Genomic DNA, 19797 nt, shown 5'->3' with positions numbered 1-19797 from the left:
TCTACAGGCAGCTGGTAGCAGCCTCATGATCACAGGCCCTGGTTCTCTGGGGAGGCTTTAACTACTCATATTTGCTGAAAGGCCTCCTCTGCAGCCATTCACAGTCCAGGAGGTTCCTCCAGTGCACTGATAATAACTTCTTGATGCAATTGGTGGTGGAGAAGGTGAGCGCTGGTGAGGCCACACCTCGAGTCCTGTGTCCAGTTCTGGGCCCCTCAGCTCAGGAAGGAGATTGAGGTGCTGGAGCAGGTCCAAAGGAGGCAACCAGGCTGGTGAAGGGATCCAGCACAGATCCTATGAGGAGAGGCTGAGGGATCTGGGGGTGTTCAGCCTAAAGAAGAGGAGGCTCAGGGGAGACCTCATCACTCTCTACAACTCCCTGAAAGGAGGTTGGAGCCAGGGGGGGGTTGGTCTCTTTTGCCAAACGACTTTCAACAAGACAAGAGGGCAGGGTCTCAAGTTGTGCCAGGGGAGGTTTAGGTTGGATATTAGAAAGAATTTCTTTACGGAGAGGGTGATCAGACATTGGAATGGGCTGCCCAGGGAAGTAGTGGATTCTCCGTGTCTGGAGATATTTCAAAAGAGCCTGGATGTGGCACTCAGTGCCATGGGCTGGGAACTGCAGCGGGAGTGGATCAAGGGTTGGACTTGATGATCTCTGAGGCCCCTTCCAACCCAGCCAATTCTACGATTCTAAGGCTCTGGGGATCCAGATAGATAGTAAATTATCCATGAGCCAGCAATGTGCCCTTGCTGTCAGGAAGGCCAATGGAATCCTGGGCTGCATAAAGAAGAGCGTGGCCAGTAGGTCTGGGGAGGTGTCCTGGTTTGGGCCAGGGTAAAGTTAATTTTCTGTCTTGTCATTTTTCTTTCAGCTAAGTCTCCTCCACATAGCTGTACTTGCTGAAATTAACAGCATGTTTCTCAGTCAGTGCCTGCTTCTGGGACTGCTAACAATGTTTATAGTTACAGAGAATGTTATGCAGAACCAAGGACACTGCTCAGTTCTGAGGAACATCTTGTGCTCTGGAAAGAGAAAAGGAGTAAAGAGGTCACACCTGCAACCCTTCTTTAGGGAGGAGCAGACAAGATAAATGATCAAAATTGACCAGAATATTCCATCCCATACATGTCATACTTGGTATAAATTTGAGGGATCACAAAGGTCAAGCCCCTTCTTCTGCCTTCTTCATTTGGCCCTTTGGCTTTGTCCTTCTTCACCTGTCCCTGTTTGCTTCAGCATCCTGGGAGGATTCCATCTGTTCACCTGCCTGTGGTCCTGATCCATATCAGCTTGAGTCTGTGTGTTCCTGTCTCCAGCTCCCAACTGCTGCTGACTCCAGGAGTCCAGCCTGGCCTTTCCCAGGGCTGCCCTGCATCCTTAGGAATGATGTGAGCATTACTGGGAGAAAGAGGGAGGAACCTGATATCATTTTTCTGTGTATTTGTATACATTTAATAATTTTTATCATTATTGTTTTATTAAAGCTGTGTAGTTTAGTTTCCAACCCGTAAGTCTCTCTCCCTTATTCTTTCTCCTTCTTTATCAGGGAGGGGAGAGGGATTAATAGAGAACATCCATCAGTCAGTTGATTGCTGGCCCAGTGTTAAACCATGACAGGAGGTCAATCTCTCCCTCTCTCCTCTGCCCTGGTGAGGCCACAGCTGGAATACTGCATCAAGTTCTGGGATCCCCAGTTCAGGAGAGATGAGGAGTTCAGGAGAGACTGGAGAGCAGAGAGCAACAAAGACTACTGGTGGATTGGAGCATCTCTCTTATGAGGAAAGGCTGAGAGAGCTGGGACTCTTTAGCCTGAAGAGAAGGCTAAGGGGAGACCTTGTAAATGGGTACAAGTATCTAAAGGGTGGGTGCAAGGAAGATAGAGCTGGACTCTTCTCAGTAGTTGCCAGTGACAGGACTGGGGGCAACAGGCACAAGCTGGAACATAGGGAGTTTCATTTAAATACAAGAAAAAATTCTTTACTACTACTTTACTCTTTACTATGAGGGTGAACAGGCTGCCCAGGGAGGTTGTGGAGTTCCCTTCTCTGGAGGTATTCAAAACCCACCTGCATGCAGGCCTGTGTAACGTGCTCTAGGGGATCCTGCTGTAGTGGGAGAGTTAGACTAGATGAGGTCCATTCTAACTCAGATGATTCTGTGATTTTTAGGTCAAGAAACAAGGCTACATTTGTCTGAATATGAAATGTTGTGATTGTAAGCAAGGGAAACAGGAACCACTTCTGAGAGACCACTTTTTAAAATTAAGCAGCACTGGATCAGTACAAAGGTACTGTATCTTCACAGAAAATATCAAGTGAAATAAACAGATGCTGCCAATCACACTGCCAATCTGTCATTTGAAGAATAACATTAAACTGTTCCTCGTCTGTTTAGTCTCTAACTTGACACATGCAAGATGCAAGAAATTTGCTTTGGTTTCACTCAGTGAGCAAGGATCAAAATCATGACTGAAGAAAATGAGTGTGAAGAAAGTGCAAAGAATCTCAAATTATTAGCAATCTACTATTCATCATCATAAAGACCTGATAAAGTGTCACAAGGCTCAAAAGCTTGTCTGCTTGTTCCAGTACATAAATCACTCTAATAAAACGTGTTAGCTCTACCATACATCTTGTTGTCTTAGACCACTCTGCCTAATCAATATTAGCAAGACTGCATTATTAATTATATCTCCTGTGCTCTATGAGACGAGGAGCTGTACAAAGATGGTCTTCACAATCCAGTTCAGTACCTTACAGATCCCAAGTTTTATTTTGTTCCTGTTTGCATCCATTTCTTCCCAAACATCTCTTTCCTGAGGACGCTGATGGCCAGGGGAGCCAGGTAATTTCTCTGGTGAGACACCAACTGGAATACCATTCTCTCCATCACTGAGCTGTTCATCAGGAAACACTTCATCTGTGTTTTCTCGCAGCAGATCTCCTGGGATAGGAGTGGCATTGGCAATTCTACAAAAGTAGTTTAAAAAAAAAATCAGAAAGGTAAAAAAGTTGATACTCTAACATGTTTTCTTAAAGTTATTTTCTACTCAGAATTATTTTCTACTTTATTGAAAGAAAGAAAAAAAACCATCACAAGCAAAAGCATTCTTCTGCAGAAAATTAAATTGTAATTTAACTGTAAGTTATTTAATATAAACCCCCTATTTCTTGGCTTTATTAATTTATGTTTCTTAAGTTTAGGCATATAACAAAAGATAAAAATGAAAACCCAATCACTTAAAAGCTGGGGGTTATTACAATTTTCAAAGTAACTTCTGAGATGTGCTAGTGATCATGTTCAGGCTCAACTTTGCTCCCAGCTCATCTACATATATTTTTCTATTCAAAAAAAATGAATGGAGACTTCCATAATATATTTTCCTTTTCCCCCAAATTTGGTAGGATAACAGAACATACTGTATGATGAATAGAGAGCATTCAGCAAACTAAGTGTAGTTTAATCACTCCTCATATCAAAGTGCTATTTGGTCCCATTACTGATTATTAAAACATAACCATAATGCTAACAAGATATTACATTTTAATTAAAGTACTGTAGTGCCATTGACTTGGGGCTAAGTAGGACTAAGGCTTAGTGTGGTATCTGAAACTGAAGCAATGGTATTTTGAAAAACTGAACAGTCAGAATGTCATTTAGAAGTCATTTCTGTACAGCCACAAAAACTGTTAACTCCAGAGCAACAGTGGGACTGAACCCTATGTTAACATCAGTGTGAACCATAGTGTACACTGTACACCTACAAAATATTAACACCAGTTAACATCTTGACTGACATTTAGTTTAATGCCTTTAAAAATCACTTTTAAATACTGGGAATTCAATATATTTTACATGAAATCCTTTTCAGCCTTACTGCATTGTGAAAGCTCCCTCATCATAACCTCTGTGACTCTCAGATTAAAAGTTGATCTATTCAAGACCTAAAAGAGGCACAAGGTCTTCCTCCACACCCATAAACAACTCTTATATTCTCCAAAACACCTCTTACATTCTCCAGTACCCTCAGATGACTATGGCTATTATTCAACATCAGATGCCATCCAACTTACTCAATTACAGAAGGTCTCAAAGACCACATTAATATTTTAGACATGAGCAAAATCTATTTCCAAATTTTCTGTAAAGATCCCTTCATTTTTCAAAATTATAATAAAATTGGAACTAGAGGTTTATTCCAAGCTTACAGAAAACAATGGGTTTATTTCCCATCAGTTAAACTCAGGACACATCATTTATTTCACAGAATATGATCTACCAAAGGATGGAGCAGCAACTTTACATGCAATTTCCTGAGCTACAATTTTTATTGCTATAAATTTAGGACCACAGCTCTGATCTTTCAAGAGAGTATAAATGGGAACCCTAAGCAGGGTAATACTCCAAATGCTCCCAAACCTCCATTCCTCTATTTATTCAACAGTCTGTAGAAAAATCTGAATTATGGAAATATTTTCTCTTTGGTCCTCTGTGACTGCTTTTTAAGTGACCACAATGTGCATACGTACCCAATTGCAGCTGGAGTAAGACGAGTGTGCAACTGAGGTGTAGTTGAAGTTGTTGTTGTTGTCAGAGAGCCATCTGTTCCACTCTTCTCCCAGTCAAAAGGGTCACTTTCAATAACCCCAAACGTTTTCATGCTGTTTTCAAACACAGACATGAGAAGCTAAAAATGAAGGGAAAAGTTAATAAGCTTCATTTTCTGCTAATAGAACAAGTGATTAAGAAACAACCTTCTGTAATACTTGAATATCTCCAAGATTTTGATGACAATTTAAAAAAAAAGTTCTTTATATTAGCTATTTCTCATGCCCTTTCTCATTAGCTATTTCTACATTGCTGGAGAATAGCATCCAGTGGCTCTCTAGCAGAGGAAGGAAAAAGAATATATTCAATAACACCATTAGAAATCAAGGAAATCAATGAGAAGTATGTAAGGAAGGATACTTCTATCATTCAGAACTATGGACCTCTACTATGACCTTCATCCCAGAGAAAATACCACACTGGAAGCTTTCTATCCTTGTTTTATGCTATGAAAAAGCATTTAGAACAACTTGTGTCCATGACAGAAGAAACTGCATTTATTTTCCTCTCCCTGTGAAAAAGTCCTGAGTCTCATTCTAGTCACAAGTGGGAAGGCTGCACCCTTATCACATCAGCTAGTACTGTATTTCTGAAAACAATCCTTTTTATTTCCTAAAAGCTAAAATTCTAGTTTTCATTCTATCTTCCAGTCCAGGCACATGAAAATATTCTTGTATAAAGTGGTTGTATGCATTTTATCCCTTCTCTCTAGAACCTCTGGTGTGCCAGTCTACCACAGTCAGTTCCTAAATCCTCCATAACTGGACAAAGCCACAGCTCACCCTCTGTGCAGTACATTCTCTCCTCTATCCTCCTCTTCCTGTAAACCTTAAGCAGTTTCTCTAAAGTCATTTCTAAGGTCATTCTCCATTAAATCTTCTTCTAGAATGCAAATACAAACTCAAATGTTTGATGATAGCAGGAGGAGGAGGCAACATAAGCATAAATATCTGAATAAAGTAATACTTGACACAATGAAATCAAACATGGATTCTGGGCCTATGACATGAACTTTTTAGACTGTAAACTCCCACTAGATCAGGTTGCTCAAAGCCCTGTCCAACCTGGCCTTGTACACTTCCAGGGATAAGGCATCCAGCACCAACCTGGACAAACTGTGCCAGTGTCTCACCACCCTCATGGTGAAGGACTAATAACCAACCTAAATCTCCCCTCCTGTAGTTTGAATCCATTCCCCCATATCCTATTACTACTGACAGCCTAAAAAGTCCCTCCCCAGCTTTCTTGTAGCCCCCTTCAGATACTGGAAGGCTGCAATAAGGTCTCCTCAGAGCCTTCTCCTCTCCAGACTGAACAACCCCAACTCTCTCAGTCTCTCCTCATAGCAGAGGTGCTCCAGCCCTCTGATCATCCTCGTGCCCCTTCTCTGGACAAGCTCCAGCCTGTCCATGTCTTTCCTGTCACAGGGGCTCCAGAACTGGACATGGTACTCCAGGTGAGGTCTGAATGCAAAATCCTTTTTCATTCAAATTATTGCACAAAAATAGATATTTTTTTTCTTACAAATGCACAGTAAAACATACCAGGACATTTAGAGACATTCGCTTACATTAGTTATCTGTTGAGATTTTTAGTTCTTATTTTGAATCTTATGTATCTTGATTTCCCTGTTAATCTTACCAAGTAAAGGACAGGAATCAAAGTTTCTTATCAAATTCTTATCAAAGTTACAATTCCAGAATCAGTCAGAAAGATTTATTTATTCAGTTGAACCAATTCAGCTTGCACACCAGCAGAAACCCATTCCTTCTGGTTTTGCTGAGTTAGGAACAAATGCACTGTGGCAGACAGGTAAGGCAAGTGGGAAGCTGACAGGAATGTGTGTTTCTAGGAGCCAGAGGGAAGGCCACACGTTTGTCATGGTGTGATTGTAGATCAGTTCAACTTCTGCAGTTTGTAAGCCTGAAACAAACCTTGTCTCTCCCTCCTTGCGTTTTCTGACTACTCTGCTGCTTTCCACACACTGTTACAGAACAAAGTTTTATCTTATTGTTAAACCATGGGTCAATGCAGAGTTAGACATACTCTATAGCTCATCATCTCACTACCTATCATATCACTGAGCTGAGGCTGCTCATTTCAGCAGGCAATACACTCTCAAACAAAGAAGAAGGACTTGTTTTCCAGGGATCTCTGTCATACTCTGGCAATACTGCAGTCTTAAAAAATAAACCCCAGCTGGATGTTGCTCTCAAGCTGTATACATTACAGGTGCTATGCTCCAGATTTTGGGAAGCTGACAGATGGAGAAAACAATGGAGAAAACAATCTGATTGATGGAACTTCAGGAGCACCCACCAGAGGCTATGATAGTAGGGTAGCAGCCAATGCTAAGAGAACACAGCCTGCAAGGCAACTGTTAATTACTTCCAGAAGCTGAACTGCCTCACTCTTCCCAAATGGAAAACAAAAAGCAGGTAGATGGTCACTAAAGTAGTTTTGTTGTAGCACAATCCATAATCGACACCAAAGACTACACAAGGAAATCAAAGAAAAACTGAAAAAGAAATAGCATAAAATTCTGCTATTTGAAAAATCAGGGTGACAAAATAGTAAAAATGGTTACCTGGTAATCAGGCTTTGTAAAGTAATCTAAGTTAGAAATGTGATCCAGAAAGATGTTGAATTCTTGAGGGAGATGTTTCAACATAAGTCTGTGCTCATACCTTTCTTTAATGGACCCCACTTGCTCCTAGGAGTAAATAACACAACAAATATTAAAATGCCTTTATTCTCCACTGCAACATACTCACTTTGTACCTTACTGCCCTTCAATGCACAATTGGTCAGAAAGATGGTAAGTGCATAACCCTAACCAGAGTGTGAAGGCCATTCTACATCAGGTGGCACCAGATTTTTGTCACTACTCTCAGTACAGGTACAACTAGTGTACAAACTTCACATTCAATATGGAAAGCCATTTAATATTCTGCTATGTCTGAATACTGCCTTGAATGCAAGAATTGTCATTGGACATTAACTCTTCTGAAAAACATATTCTACACATTTAAAATATCCTCTTGCATCATCTGAAGTCCAGTCACTTTTTGGTGTGTATTTGATGGTTACCATAGCATATTGCATAAAATGAGTAAATCTTGTGTAATATGAGTAAACCAAAACTAAAGAGATGCTGCCTATATAACACATTGTCATCTAACAATGCATAAATACATCAGAGAGTAACCTTGTTTAAATCTAATTTCAAAAACTTAAAGAAGTAAATACATGCTAATGAGACATTGTTTCTTCAGGTATGTCCCCTCTTATGTATGACTAAAGGCACTACTGCATATTGACTGATGCACTTTTGGTCACCAGCAGATAAGAAATGCCCATTTCAAAAATAATCAAAATAAATAAGGAATTCTAAATGTGTGACAGGTGAAATCAAAAAGTATTCAAGTGAAAAAAGGAAAATTAAGTGGTATATATGCACTTATGTCTGCCTTGTAAATCATTTGCAAACTAGAAGCACAATCCACTTCCTGCCTAGCTAAGTTCATAAAATCTGATTGCTTTTTATACAGTGACACTGGCAACTAGAACTAAAACTAGAAAACTTAAAAATTTAATGTTAAAAAAAAGCATGTGGAAAATTTAATGTTAAAATAATGAAACATTGATTCTTAGAGGAATCTTTATCACAGCATCCACAAGTAAATCTCCCTTATAATTTTTGGTTTCACTTCTAGGTTTACCTTATCTTTTATTTTTCTCACTTCTAGGTTTACCTTATCTTTTATTTTTCTCCAAGGCAGCTGCCCAACCACAAATTCTACCAACATGTAGAACAGGGACCAGAGGTCATCATGCCGACCCATTTCCTGTGAAAAAGAAATACTATTTTTATGCATCTTATAAGTACCCAGGAGACTCCTCACTGCTCTGGAGATTTAAATTGTTATATATAAAAACTAATATAACCAATGCTGCAAAACAAGTTCATATGATTAAAACCAGTAACTATCATAAGTAGAAAGATAGAAGTAAATTTCATAGAAGATACAGAGAAATAAAACAGTAAGTATAAATGTGTTTAAAAAACACTGCAAATCTCTATGCTGGAAGAGCTGTTTATTTGGTTTTCCCTTGTATATATATAGTGATGTTTCTATGATACTCAGTAACTTCACCTTTTTAATTTATTAACTTGCAGTACAATTGAATATTGAAAACTATCATTTCTACAAGAAGAATATTTTTACCCTGGTCTGACTCCCACAATTTAAAAGTATTAATTTCTACAGAATAAACACACAGAGAAGAATACAAAAAAGGAAATCAATAACTGCATGACTGACCATTTCCAGTTCCATGACACAGATATGACATAGCTTGAGGTACTCACTCTGTTTCTGTGAGCATTGATTGATGCGTATCGTACCGTCCCTCGAAAGCCAGCGACAGCTCGTGGCTGCCAGAGAACAGAAAAAGACTCTTAGATTCTCATTGTTAGAAATAAACCCTCTGACTTCTTGGTATCTAGAGAGTCAATATGGAGACACAACAGATAATACTTGGGAGTTTTTATTTCAGTTTGCTGTGTTTCTACAAGTTAGCAGTGGAAAACCAAATAGGTACAACAAAGTTACAGATGTCAGGTTTTTAAACCATCACTTTGGTCTCCACAGACATTAATTCCTGTTTACTCAGCTGTCAAAAAAAAAGTTATGTGGCAGAATTATTCCTTTTTTCCTCCAGTAATGAAATTACTTCTTTGTCTTAAGTATTAAAAGTTTGGGTTTATAGCTCCTGATGGGATCTAAACCACGATGATTTCTTCCCCTTCACAAAATGCACCAACACTACATGATCCAAACAGACAACCAGCCACTTACTGACATGTGCTGGCAACTTTTCCAGAAACTATATTCTGAACTAGCAAACCAATCAGCTTTTTGAGAAATTCCAAAAGCAGGGAAAGCCACAGGTAAGCCTCAAAGCTGTGGCTGAGCAATAAATAGCAAGGGCTTCACTACAAGAACCAACCTTTCTTTTCTAGTTCCTGCAAAACAGCATTTCCTTTCTGACAGTGTGGATGTCCTGACACTAAGTTAATTGGCATTTTATAATCACATAATATATTTTCCAATCCTTCCTTGCTTCAAAAAAATGTTACAAAAATAATGACTCAGTCATACTACATATTTCCAAATAAAAGAAAAATCAGAGTGGTGCCTAAGACAGTTATCCAATCCATACTTACATCCTTAACCATCATTCTACACAGAGAGAACTACCAGAACTGCTAAACTTGCTTACTTTTACAGTCTTATCTTCCCAATCAAGAATTCTTTTGTTTTTCTCTAACACTGAATGTGAGAAACTTAAGTTATCTTTTTCTCCTCTGACTTGTACTGAAATGGGTATTAATGCCCCAATTGCTATTGGTGTCTGCCCATGACTCCCAACAATTTTGCATAATACATTTAAACACTTGGTTTGATATATATACAAAGGTAACCACAACACAAAATCACTGTCCTTTTAAGATAAAATCCTTTAGACTCCTTCCACCTAAATATAGATGGGTGTAACTTCTTATCCACCAAGAGATGCTACACTGTGGGCTATCATTTAAGTAGATCAGGAACTGCCATTACTGTCAGTGAGGCTGTCAATTAAATCCAGCAAGATTATGCAGCAACATCTTTAAATAAAAATGAATTAAATAAAAAAATGAATTTAAATAAAATGAATAAAATGAATCATAGAATCAGTAGATGCCAGAGTGGAACAGTTACAGCTGAACCAGTGGAGAACATTTTCCAGGATGTTCATGAACAGCTTCTCAGAAATATTCCACTAATCTTGGGTTTTGCACATTATCACAAAATGCTTGGGACACATTTCGTGTTCAGGCAGGTCAGGTAATTCAGTTGCTGTATCTTCAAGTACACCTTATTTAAAGCATATACTTCCATACTGAACATTACCCTGAAATGAAGCATAACACTGTAATTGCAAAAATTCCACATTAATTTTGAGCAGTAAAATTAGCTCAAAACACTTTGGAACTGCTACATTTCAAGAGGGGGAAAAAGAAAAAAAGTCTCCTTCTTAGCACTTCTGGGAACTGGCAAACCATCCAAGTAAGAATAATACAGCATTAGAGCCAAGGCAACAAATACACAGGTATATTTCTAAAAAAAAAGATGCAATATTTCTAAAAGTATATTTCTAAAAAAAGATGCAATTTGATGACTAGAACTTCTTCAAAAGGGCCAGAACAAGAGCTTAACTTTAAAACACTTAGAAATAGAAATTCAGTAAAAATTCAGGAATTCTTCAGAGCATAAAGTTTCAGAAGATAAAACAAATGGTTTCTGTCATCACTCTCTGGTCCAAATGCTAAAGAGTCTGTATAAGAAATTTCCTTGTGTAACTCAGTTTCTTTTGCTTGTTAAAGTCACTGCCATCCTTAGACAATTTTTTTACCTCAGCAAGGATACCTAAAGCCTTTCACAATCTTTTGCCTTAGTGTGTAGTTTGTATAAATCTGACCTTAGAATGCATGTAACTCTGCTGCACACCAGGACAAAATGAAATACTTCTTAGTAATGCACCTGGTCAGTACAAGTGATATTATACTGCCACACAACATCAATAAATTCATTCTATCTTCTCACTAACAACGTGGCTTTAGTAGCTCAAATCAAGTTTACCCAATGCAGACTTTTGAGCATTTGCAAAACTTCTTAAATTACTTCAGTGTTCTTTATGCATCTCATAAACCTCATGCAGTAAGAGAAATATTACAGCCAATAATAGCAATTTTTATTAAGTAAACTTCCCCCTGCCATTGGGGGCTGACCTGCTGGAGAGCAGTGTAGGTGAAAGAGACCTGGGGGTCCTGGTAGACAAGAGGATGACCATGAGCCAGCAATGTGTCCTTGTGGCCAAGAAGGCCAATGGCATCCTGGGGTGCATTAGAAAGGGTGTGGTTAGTAGGTCAAGAGAGGTTCTCCTCCCCCTCTATTCTGCATTGGTGAGGCCGCACCTGGAGTATTGTGTCCAGTTCTGGGCCCCTCAGTTCAAGAAGGACAGGGAAGTGCTTGAAAGAGTCCAGCGCAGAGCTACTAAGATGATTAAGGGAGTGGAACATCTCCCTTATGAGGAAAGGCTGAGGGAGCTGGGTCTCTTTAGTCTGGAGAAAAGGAGACTGAGGGGTGAGCTCATCAATGTTTTCAAATATGTAAGGGGTGAGTGTCAGGGAGATGGAGTTAGGCTCTTCTCAGTGGTGACCAGTGATAGGACAAGGGGTAATGGGTGTAAATTGGAGCACAGGAGGTTCAAGTTGAATATCCGAAAAAATTTTTTTCCTGTAAGGGTGACAGAGCCCTGGAACAGGCTGCCCAGGGGGGTCGTGGAGTCTCCTTCACTGGAGACATTCAAAACCCGCCTGGACACGTTCCTATGCGAAGTGCTCTAGGTGGCCCTGCTCTGGCAGGGGGGGTTGGACTAGATGATCTTTCGAGGTCCCTTCCAACCCCAAGGATTCTATGATTCTATGATTCTATGATTTGCTTTTGGAAACTTCCATTTTTTTCCTGAGCAACCAACTTGGGAGGGGAAGCAATTGAGCTTCCTTAAAGCAAAGCAGACTTCCTTGTTGAGAAAAAAAGCTTAATTAGGTCCATTTTTTTCATTTCCATTTCATTAAGTCCATTTTCTATTAAGACAACCAAGAGTATCTATGGCATTTTTTGGAGCACATAGCTGTAAAAGGCATTTGTACTTAAAGAGACAGTGAATCCTACATTTGAATACCTCTTTGAATTCCACTGACACCCTTAATTAAAATAGATCCCATTCATGTTCCTTTCCATGAGAAATGTGAAAAATCAACATGTTCCTGTTTTTTTCCCTTGAAATTTGGGAGGGAGCATTTCTTCACAGGCTGGGAGCAACCCCCATGTCCAGGTGCTGTCTCAGTTGAAGGGATCCATTAAGACTCCACTCATCGGTGGATACCATTCCTCAGCTCTTTCATATTTAATAGCTTTATTTCAGTTGCATTCATTAACTATTGTTATCATGGTTTTCCTTCAGAGAGAGTAAGAAAGCCTTTGAAATTGACTCTCAAACTGGCAGAGGAACAAACTGAAAATCAGGGAAGGGATCTTAGATTCTAGAGTCATACTTTCTGCAGAAACATGAATTCCTACAAAACTTTGCCTTAAATTTCAGGTATTAAATCAGTGATAATGGACATACAGATCCCATTATTTAGTTCCTTTATTACAATATGATATAATTTCTAAGTCTAGAGTTCCTCCATACTTATTTGACACAAAACATATTTGGAACTGTACCTTGTTTGGATCAGTTTGCATGAAAAGGCTTTCTCAAATATAATTAAACAGTTATCTGGAAGCCAGAGTGGTCTCAGATTTCATTACTACCACTAAATTCTTTACATATAAGTTAAAACAAATTTTTTAAAGATATATGTGTATGAAACAGATCTAATGACTACAAAGAATTTTTCTACACATAAAGGTATTTTTTGCTGTAACGTCAGTTTTCTTTGGAGGGGGCCCTGGCCTGGAAATACATGACAATGTCTTAGACAAACTACATGCAGAAAAGTAGGAGTTCCTAGAAAAGTGAACCATTTCCACTAAGCACACAAGTGTGCAGATTCTTGGGAGATACAGTGCTTATCATAGAATCATAGAATTGGCTGGGTTGGAAGGGACCTCAGAGATCATCGAGTCCAACCCTTGAACCACCGTTGTGGTTGCTAGACCATGGCACTGAGTGCCACATCCAGGCTCTTTTGAAATATCTCCAGACACGGAGAATCCACTACTTCCCTGGGCAGCCCATTCCAATGCCTGATCACTCTCTCTGTAAAGAAATTCTTTCTAATCTCCAACCTAAACCTCCCCTGGCACAACTTGAGACCCTGCCCTCTTGTCTTGCTGAGAGTTGCCTGGGAAAAGAGCCCAACCCCCCCCTGGCTCCAACCTCCTTTCAGGGAGTTGGAGAGAGTGATGAGGTCTCCCCTGAGCCTCCTCTTCTCCAGCCTCAACACCCCCAGCTCCCTCAGCCCTTCCTCACAGGACTTGTGCTGGATCTCTTCACAGCCTCCTTGCTCTTCTCTGGACCTGCTCCAGCACCTCAATCTCCTTCCTGAACTGAGGGGCGCAGAACTGGACACAGGACTCAAGCTGTGGCCTCACCAGGGCTGAGCACAGGGGCAGAATCCCTTCCCTGGACCTGCTGGCCACGCTGTTCCTGATCCAGGCCAGGATAAAACCTGTCTACAACTCTTCCTCCTTTGGAGGGGCTGTGGAGGAGGCAATTCACACTCCTCAGCTCAGTATCTCTAGATAAATGCTTTGGGTGATGTTGGAAATGTTAAGCAGAGCAAAAAGCTCACTTTTTACTGCAGCCATGGAAACTAATAAACATGAAAACCAAAACCAATAATGAGTCTTTAGCTGATTATCTGACACATACCAAGATTCTTCCTATCAGCCAGGTAATAACTAAAAATACTTAAGTATCTTTAGGTTTTGGATTGAGAAACCAGCTCAAGCAGTGAACCCAACCTTCTTGGTGCTGCCCTTAAAGCTATGTATGAAGTGCACAGCAGGGTGAGGAGCAGAAAAGCAGCCACCTACAGTACCTCTATTTCTTTCTATTAAAGACAGAATCCTCCTTTCTTATCTTCTCCCTTTGAAAAGTCAATAGCCTAGTTCCCAACAGGAATGTATTTCCAGGATTGGAACTATACACAGTTCCAGTTCTTCTGAACTTTTTCATGCCAAAAGGCTTCAATAAATCACATTCCCCTCCCCCTTTGTGTGTTAGCACCAGTGTAAAGCAAGTAAAAAATTCAGGGATCACCTGGGTAAGAAAAGATCAAGCAGTTGAAACACATTTGCCATTACAAGACATTATACATCTCAGTTTTTACTGTATAAATAGCTCTTCAAACCCACACTTTTATCACTAAATATAAACATCAGACACTGATAACCAAGTACATGCACTTCAAACTATTGACTCATTTCCTACCTGTTGTCAGCATGAGCCATTATCTGGACTCAGATCTACCCAAATAGAAGTTGTGATTTCTGAAAACTGATTGCAGCCATCTGATCCTCTGCTACTCAGTCCCAGAAGAGGCTGAGTTAACAACTGACAGTACAACTTCACTTTGTTAATTTGGGTTCTAACAGACATATGGTGAGAAATGAAAATTTAACTCCAGCTGCCTGTGCTACAAAGAGCATAACCATCTCTAAGACAAGAGGATTTGAGATATGAACCATTTCCTGAGCTACTCAGTTTTCAATCTGGAGTATTTACTTAGCAAACATGATGCACTTGCTGAAAATGGCAGTTGTTCCAAAGCTGACTCATGAGCAGAAAACTAAAGTCTGGTAGGCTGGAGGTGGTAAAAATCTACTAAGTGTCACCAACCTGAAATTACTGCAGAGAAAAAAAAAAAAGAAAGAAAATCACACAAGATAAATCTGCCATGTTGTCCTGGTTTGGGCCAGGATAAAGGTGGTTTTCTGTTTCTGTACTTTTGCTTTTAGCTAAGTCCCTTGTAAGTAGTCTCTCTGAAATTAACAGCAAGTTTCTCAGACAGTGTGTGCTTCTATGATTGATAACACTTGATGTTTATAGTTACTGCTAGAGACTGGTGTGCAGAGCCAAGGGCACTGCTCAGCTCTGAGGAAAACATTTTACTGTCCAGGAGGATAAAGAGGTCCCACCTGAACCCTCCTTTGGGGAGGAACAGACAAGATAGATGCCAGAATTAACCAAACAGAGGATTCCATCCCATATACGTCACACTCAGTATAAATTTGAGGCATCATGTGGGCCGAGCCAGATCTTTTCCTGCTTCCCTTCCTTCACCCGGCATCCTGGAAGGATCCCGTCCGTTCGTTTGCCTGTGGTCCTGATCCGTGCCAGCCCATATCTGTGTGTTCCTGCCTCCGGTTCCCGACTGCTGCCGACTCCAGGATTCCAGCCTGGACTATCCCAGGGCTGCCCTGCAGCCTCGGTGGTGACGTGAGAGTTATTGGGGGAAAGGGGGGAGGAATGTGGTTTCCATTTTCCTGTATATTTATATATATTTAGTAATTTTTCCCTATTTACCATTACTGTTTCATTAAAGTTGTGTAGTTTAGTTTCCAACTCATAAGTCTCTCTCCCTTATTCTCTCTCCTTCCTTCATCGAGGGGAGAGAGAGATTAAAGAGAGCGTCTGTTATTCGGTTTAATTGCCGGGTCAGTGTTAAACCGTGACACATGTGTATGTTTGTTTGCCCTGTGCAATCTGTCTTCTTCTCCCATACCAGGAGCTGAAGGAGAGATTCCTGTACCAGGAGGACTACCTACATTAGCCAAAGAGCTAGCAGAGAACTTTCACAGAGAGCAGAATATTGTTTTACCTATCTCTGTAAGTAAAAGTTTTATAGTTGTTCTGCATTGTGAGAAGTCCTGTGCTCTTAGCAAACTGAGAATCAGTAATTTTTAATTGTTTTGTACATGTCATATTTAGTATTATAACACCACACATTAGAGAGTTGCATTAATCCAGCAGTACACTTGTTTCAGTGGCAGGCTTATTTTCAACTAAGGATCAGAAGCAAAAGGTCTCAAGCAAGCTAATGTACATAAAATAGCATGCTTTCCTTCTTGTCTTTTAAAGTATTCAAAGTAATTCTTTATAACTTAGCAGAGAATTTTCTCCATAGATTCTAATTCTTCCTAAGCTTAAGTTTGATTTTGGTTTGGTTCTATTTTTGCTAGGAAACAAGTTTTAGAGGACCAACTCATCTGTCTTTCCATTATAACAGCTTTTAATTTCAAATAAGACAGCTGTCAAAGACTTGCAGTTCCTGAAAGCTTAAGGAAAATTGGTGATTAAAGACAGAATGCAAATTAGTAACTTGACACAGAGGCAGACAGTTGAAATTCAATTAAAATCCACATCCATCTTTAGACACCAATCAGTTGGTCAATCAGCATGCATTTTAGACAGCAAGTAAAACACAAGCCTGATCTTGAAACTGTAACTATGTACTGGTTAGAAAGGTAGGATGCAGTGTGAAGCTGAAGATACCAAGAAACTGGGAGGGACTCAGGCAGCAGTACACAGAACCACAAGAAAGCAGTAAGATTCCTCACTCATAGAAAAATTTCATTTTTTTAAAAGATAATATCAAAACTCAGTGGAAAAATGATTTCTCTCACTTTTAAGGACTCCTACATCCCATTCCCCTGAGCATCTATCAGTTCTATACACAATAAAGGAAGTGTTGTATTAGAATATAGAAGAGCTCCACTGCACACCAGAATTCCTACATTAAATCATTCAGTGCTTGTCTGGATATGACACCAGCATTCTGCACACCACAGGAAAGAAAAAGAAATCCCAATATACTCCAACAATTACAAAGTATTGTATCATGAGAATTAAATCTTTTTTATATTTCAACTATTTCTCAACCTGTCCCTTCAGACAGGATCTTAATAGGTTGTGAATTTTTACAACTTTTCAACCCAACCCCCAAAATCCAGGTCACAAACAATCTTCCTCTCAAAGCATTAATTAACCATACCTAATCTTCTTAAGTTTTTAATTTCATTTAAGTGTTGCAAGAATATTCCATAGAGATGGTACAAAAAACTACACACCATATATTCATATATCCACATATCCATTCCACTTGTGTCACCTGCTAGGTCAATTCATTCTTTTTTCATCCTTTACATGAACTTACTTGCTGTTTTCTTCACCTTGTACTATCACACACCAGACACCAGCTGTCTGTCTCTATGACACTGATTTCCTTCCTTTCTTCTATGCCAATAATAGAACCAAACTTGCAAGGATCATGTTTAGTGGATGCTGAAAATGCTACATAAATACATTATAAAACTGTGCCTTAAATCATCTTCCTCTGGGTGCCTAAAGGAGGTTATGGCAGACAAATGTATTGTTCCACTGGTGGGCTTATCACAGCTAAACATCACTTAAAAAACCTCTAAAACCTAGCAATTTAATAATTATTTTACTACCTTTTTTTACAAATAATGTCTGCACAAACTTCTTCAAACTACCTCCCTCAACTTCCCTATAAAGCTACCACAGATTCAGAAATGAAGCCTCAAATAACTAATGCCATAATTCTTCCAACTCAGATTCCTGCTTATATAACCAATAAAACAGAGGTCTCTTGGCTTAGTCTTTCCAGCAAACAACCATTTCCAAGTAGGATATTTTGATACAAAAATCTAAATCATCTTCAATTTCCCCTAGGATTTAAGAAAAGAAAACCAAAAAATTAATTAGGCTGTAGCCTTCATTGACTTAGGGAAAGAAGTAATAAGTATGAATGTTAGGAATGAGGCTTTATGTTTATGTCTTGCATTAAATGACTCTGATATTATATAAGAATCCCTTTGCTAAAGAACTGAAAGTTATGAAGAAAATTTAAAACTGTAATAATTAATCTTAGACTTTCCAACAAAACTCCATTCACAGAAAAAAAAAAAAGTTTTTCTATAAAGTAATTAATTTTTTTTTAAAAAGCTTTCAACTATCAAATGGGTAGCTCAGAATTTAGAAAGAAATCTTGCAAACTACATCTGTTTCCAAAAATATGTTATGGAGCCTGCCTGATGCAGATTTAGTGAAAAAAAAAAAAGTTGAACACAGTTTTAAAATTTGTTGTTTAGACATTTTCTTTGTTTTACAGCAGCAAATGCACAAAGTTTAATTTTACTGACATGGAAAGGCTGAAGTTGTCAATGACAGAAAGTCTGCAAAACATTACCCTGGTCCTCTCAACACTATTTTTGAATCATTATTTATTAATAAAAATATTTATTTTAGAAATAAAGAACATAGTGTAAATAGTTTCCAACTCCATTTTCAGGAGCTTACTGCATTCTATTTGGCAGCTGAATTATATCATTTACATCTCTATTGCTCCTTCTTTCATTTCATTTGTGCCATAGCAGCTGAACTGATTGTGTTAATTGCTATAAAAACACACAATCACTGCAACATTATTGAAATAAATTAAAGATTTACACATCAAAGTTTTTTTATATTTGTGTTTGTTATTTTCTACTTCCTTTTAAGCCTTTCTGCTGGTTTATACAGAGTGAAGTTATAAAAAACATTACTTATTTTTTATGTTTTACAGTCTCAACTCTTGAACTTTCCCAAGAAGTGCTAAAGGGAAGGAGAGGTGGCAGTGGGGATGCTGATCTCAAAATACCTGATTAAGACACCTGTCCCATGGTTCAAGCTAACACTGCAACTTGCCAACTTATTCCACCATTTCAAACTTCTCAGTGAGCTGCTAACAGTGAAAAACTCAACATCATTCAGCTTTGTGGCATCACACTCCACTTCCCCATCCTGTCTTCTTCCTCCCTTCGTATAGATTAGAAAAAATATTTCTAGAACCAATTCCAGGAAGCAGCTGAGCCAGTGCAATTCTCTGGACACTACTGGCAGAGCATCTTCATCTCCCCAACCTGGATAGCCCACACAAAGCTTCACACTAATACCTCTAACACCTCTAAACTAATACCTCTAAAACACTTCCAGATTTAAACTTCACTGGGGCATTTATATGACATCTTTCAGGTTATCATCAAAAGCTCCTTGTTCTTTGTTTCAGCACCTTCCATCTTTACTCCTGCATTAGAGAGGGCAGGTACCTAATGTTAATTATCAGCCACCAGTTCCCTTTCCTCCTCCTGTTTTTTCCTTGCAATCTCTGACAGCTCATGTGCTCCATCCCTCTCCATTATTTCATGAAATGTAATCACAGACCTGGGAAGGAATAGGGGAAAATACGAAGAGTTAAGTGGAACTCAAAGTGATTTGCTAAAGACAAGATGAAAGATTTTGAGAGGAAGAGACTGGATGTGGCACTCAGTGCCATGGTCTAGCAACTGCAGCAGGAGTGGATCAAGGGTTGGACTTGATGATCTCTGAGGTCCCTTCCAACCCAGCCAATTCTATGATTCTATGATTCTATGAAGGAGACACTGCACGTTATATAGCCATTTAATGTTAGTGCTTTCCCATTAATTTCTGTCTTTGTTAGACAAATGATGAAGAAATTAATTTAAAAAATTCTAGTCATAGGATTGACGTTTCATCCTGGA

General features: G+C 39.1%; 1 protein-coding gene across 1 annotated transcript in view; it reads right to left on the bottom strand.

Moving 5' to 3' along the window:
• TTBK2 (tau tubulin kinase 2) overlaps nt 1-19797 on the bottom strand; it is a 106489-nt gene that overhangs the window by 27841 nt on the left and 58851 nt on the right. Inside the window, exons 7-11 of the mRNA XM_030452582.1 lie at nt 8985-9050; nt 8368-8460; nt 7200-7325; nt 4534-4691; nt 2757-2973 (exon numbers count right to left, since the gene is read on the bottom strand). Coding sequence (XP_030308442.1) covers nt 2757-2973; nt 4534-4691; nt 7200-7325; nt 8368-8460; nt 8985-9050 — 660 coding nt within the window. The remainder of the gene's footprint in view (nt 1-2756; nt 2974-4533; nt 4692-7199; nt 7326-8367; nt 8461-8984; nt 9051-19797) is intronic.

This window comes from Calypte anna, chromosome 5A, assembly GCF_003957555.1.
Source record: "Calypte anna isolate BGI_N300 chromosome 5A, bCalAnn1_v1.p, whole genome shotgun sequence".
NCBI classification, from domain to species: domain Eukaryota; kingdom Metazoa; phylum Chordata; class Aves; order Apodiformes; family Trochilidae; genus Calypte; species Calypte anna.
The sequence above is the reverse complement of the archived record's forward strand: the minus strand, read 5'-3'. Positions and strand labels throughout refer to the sequence as shown.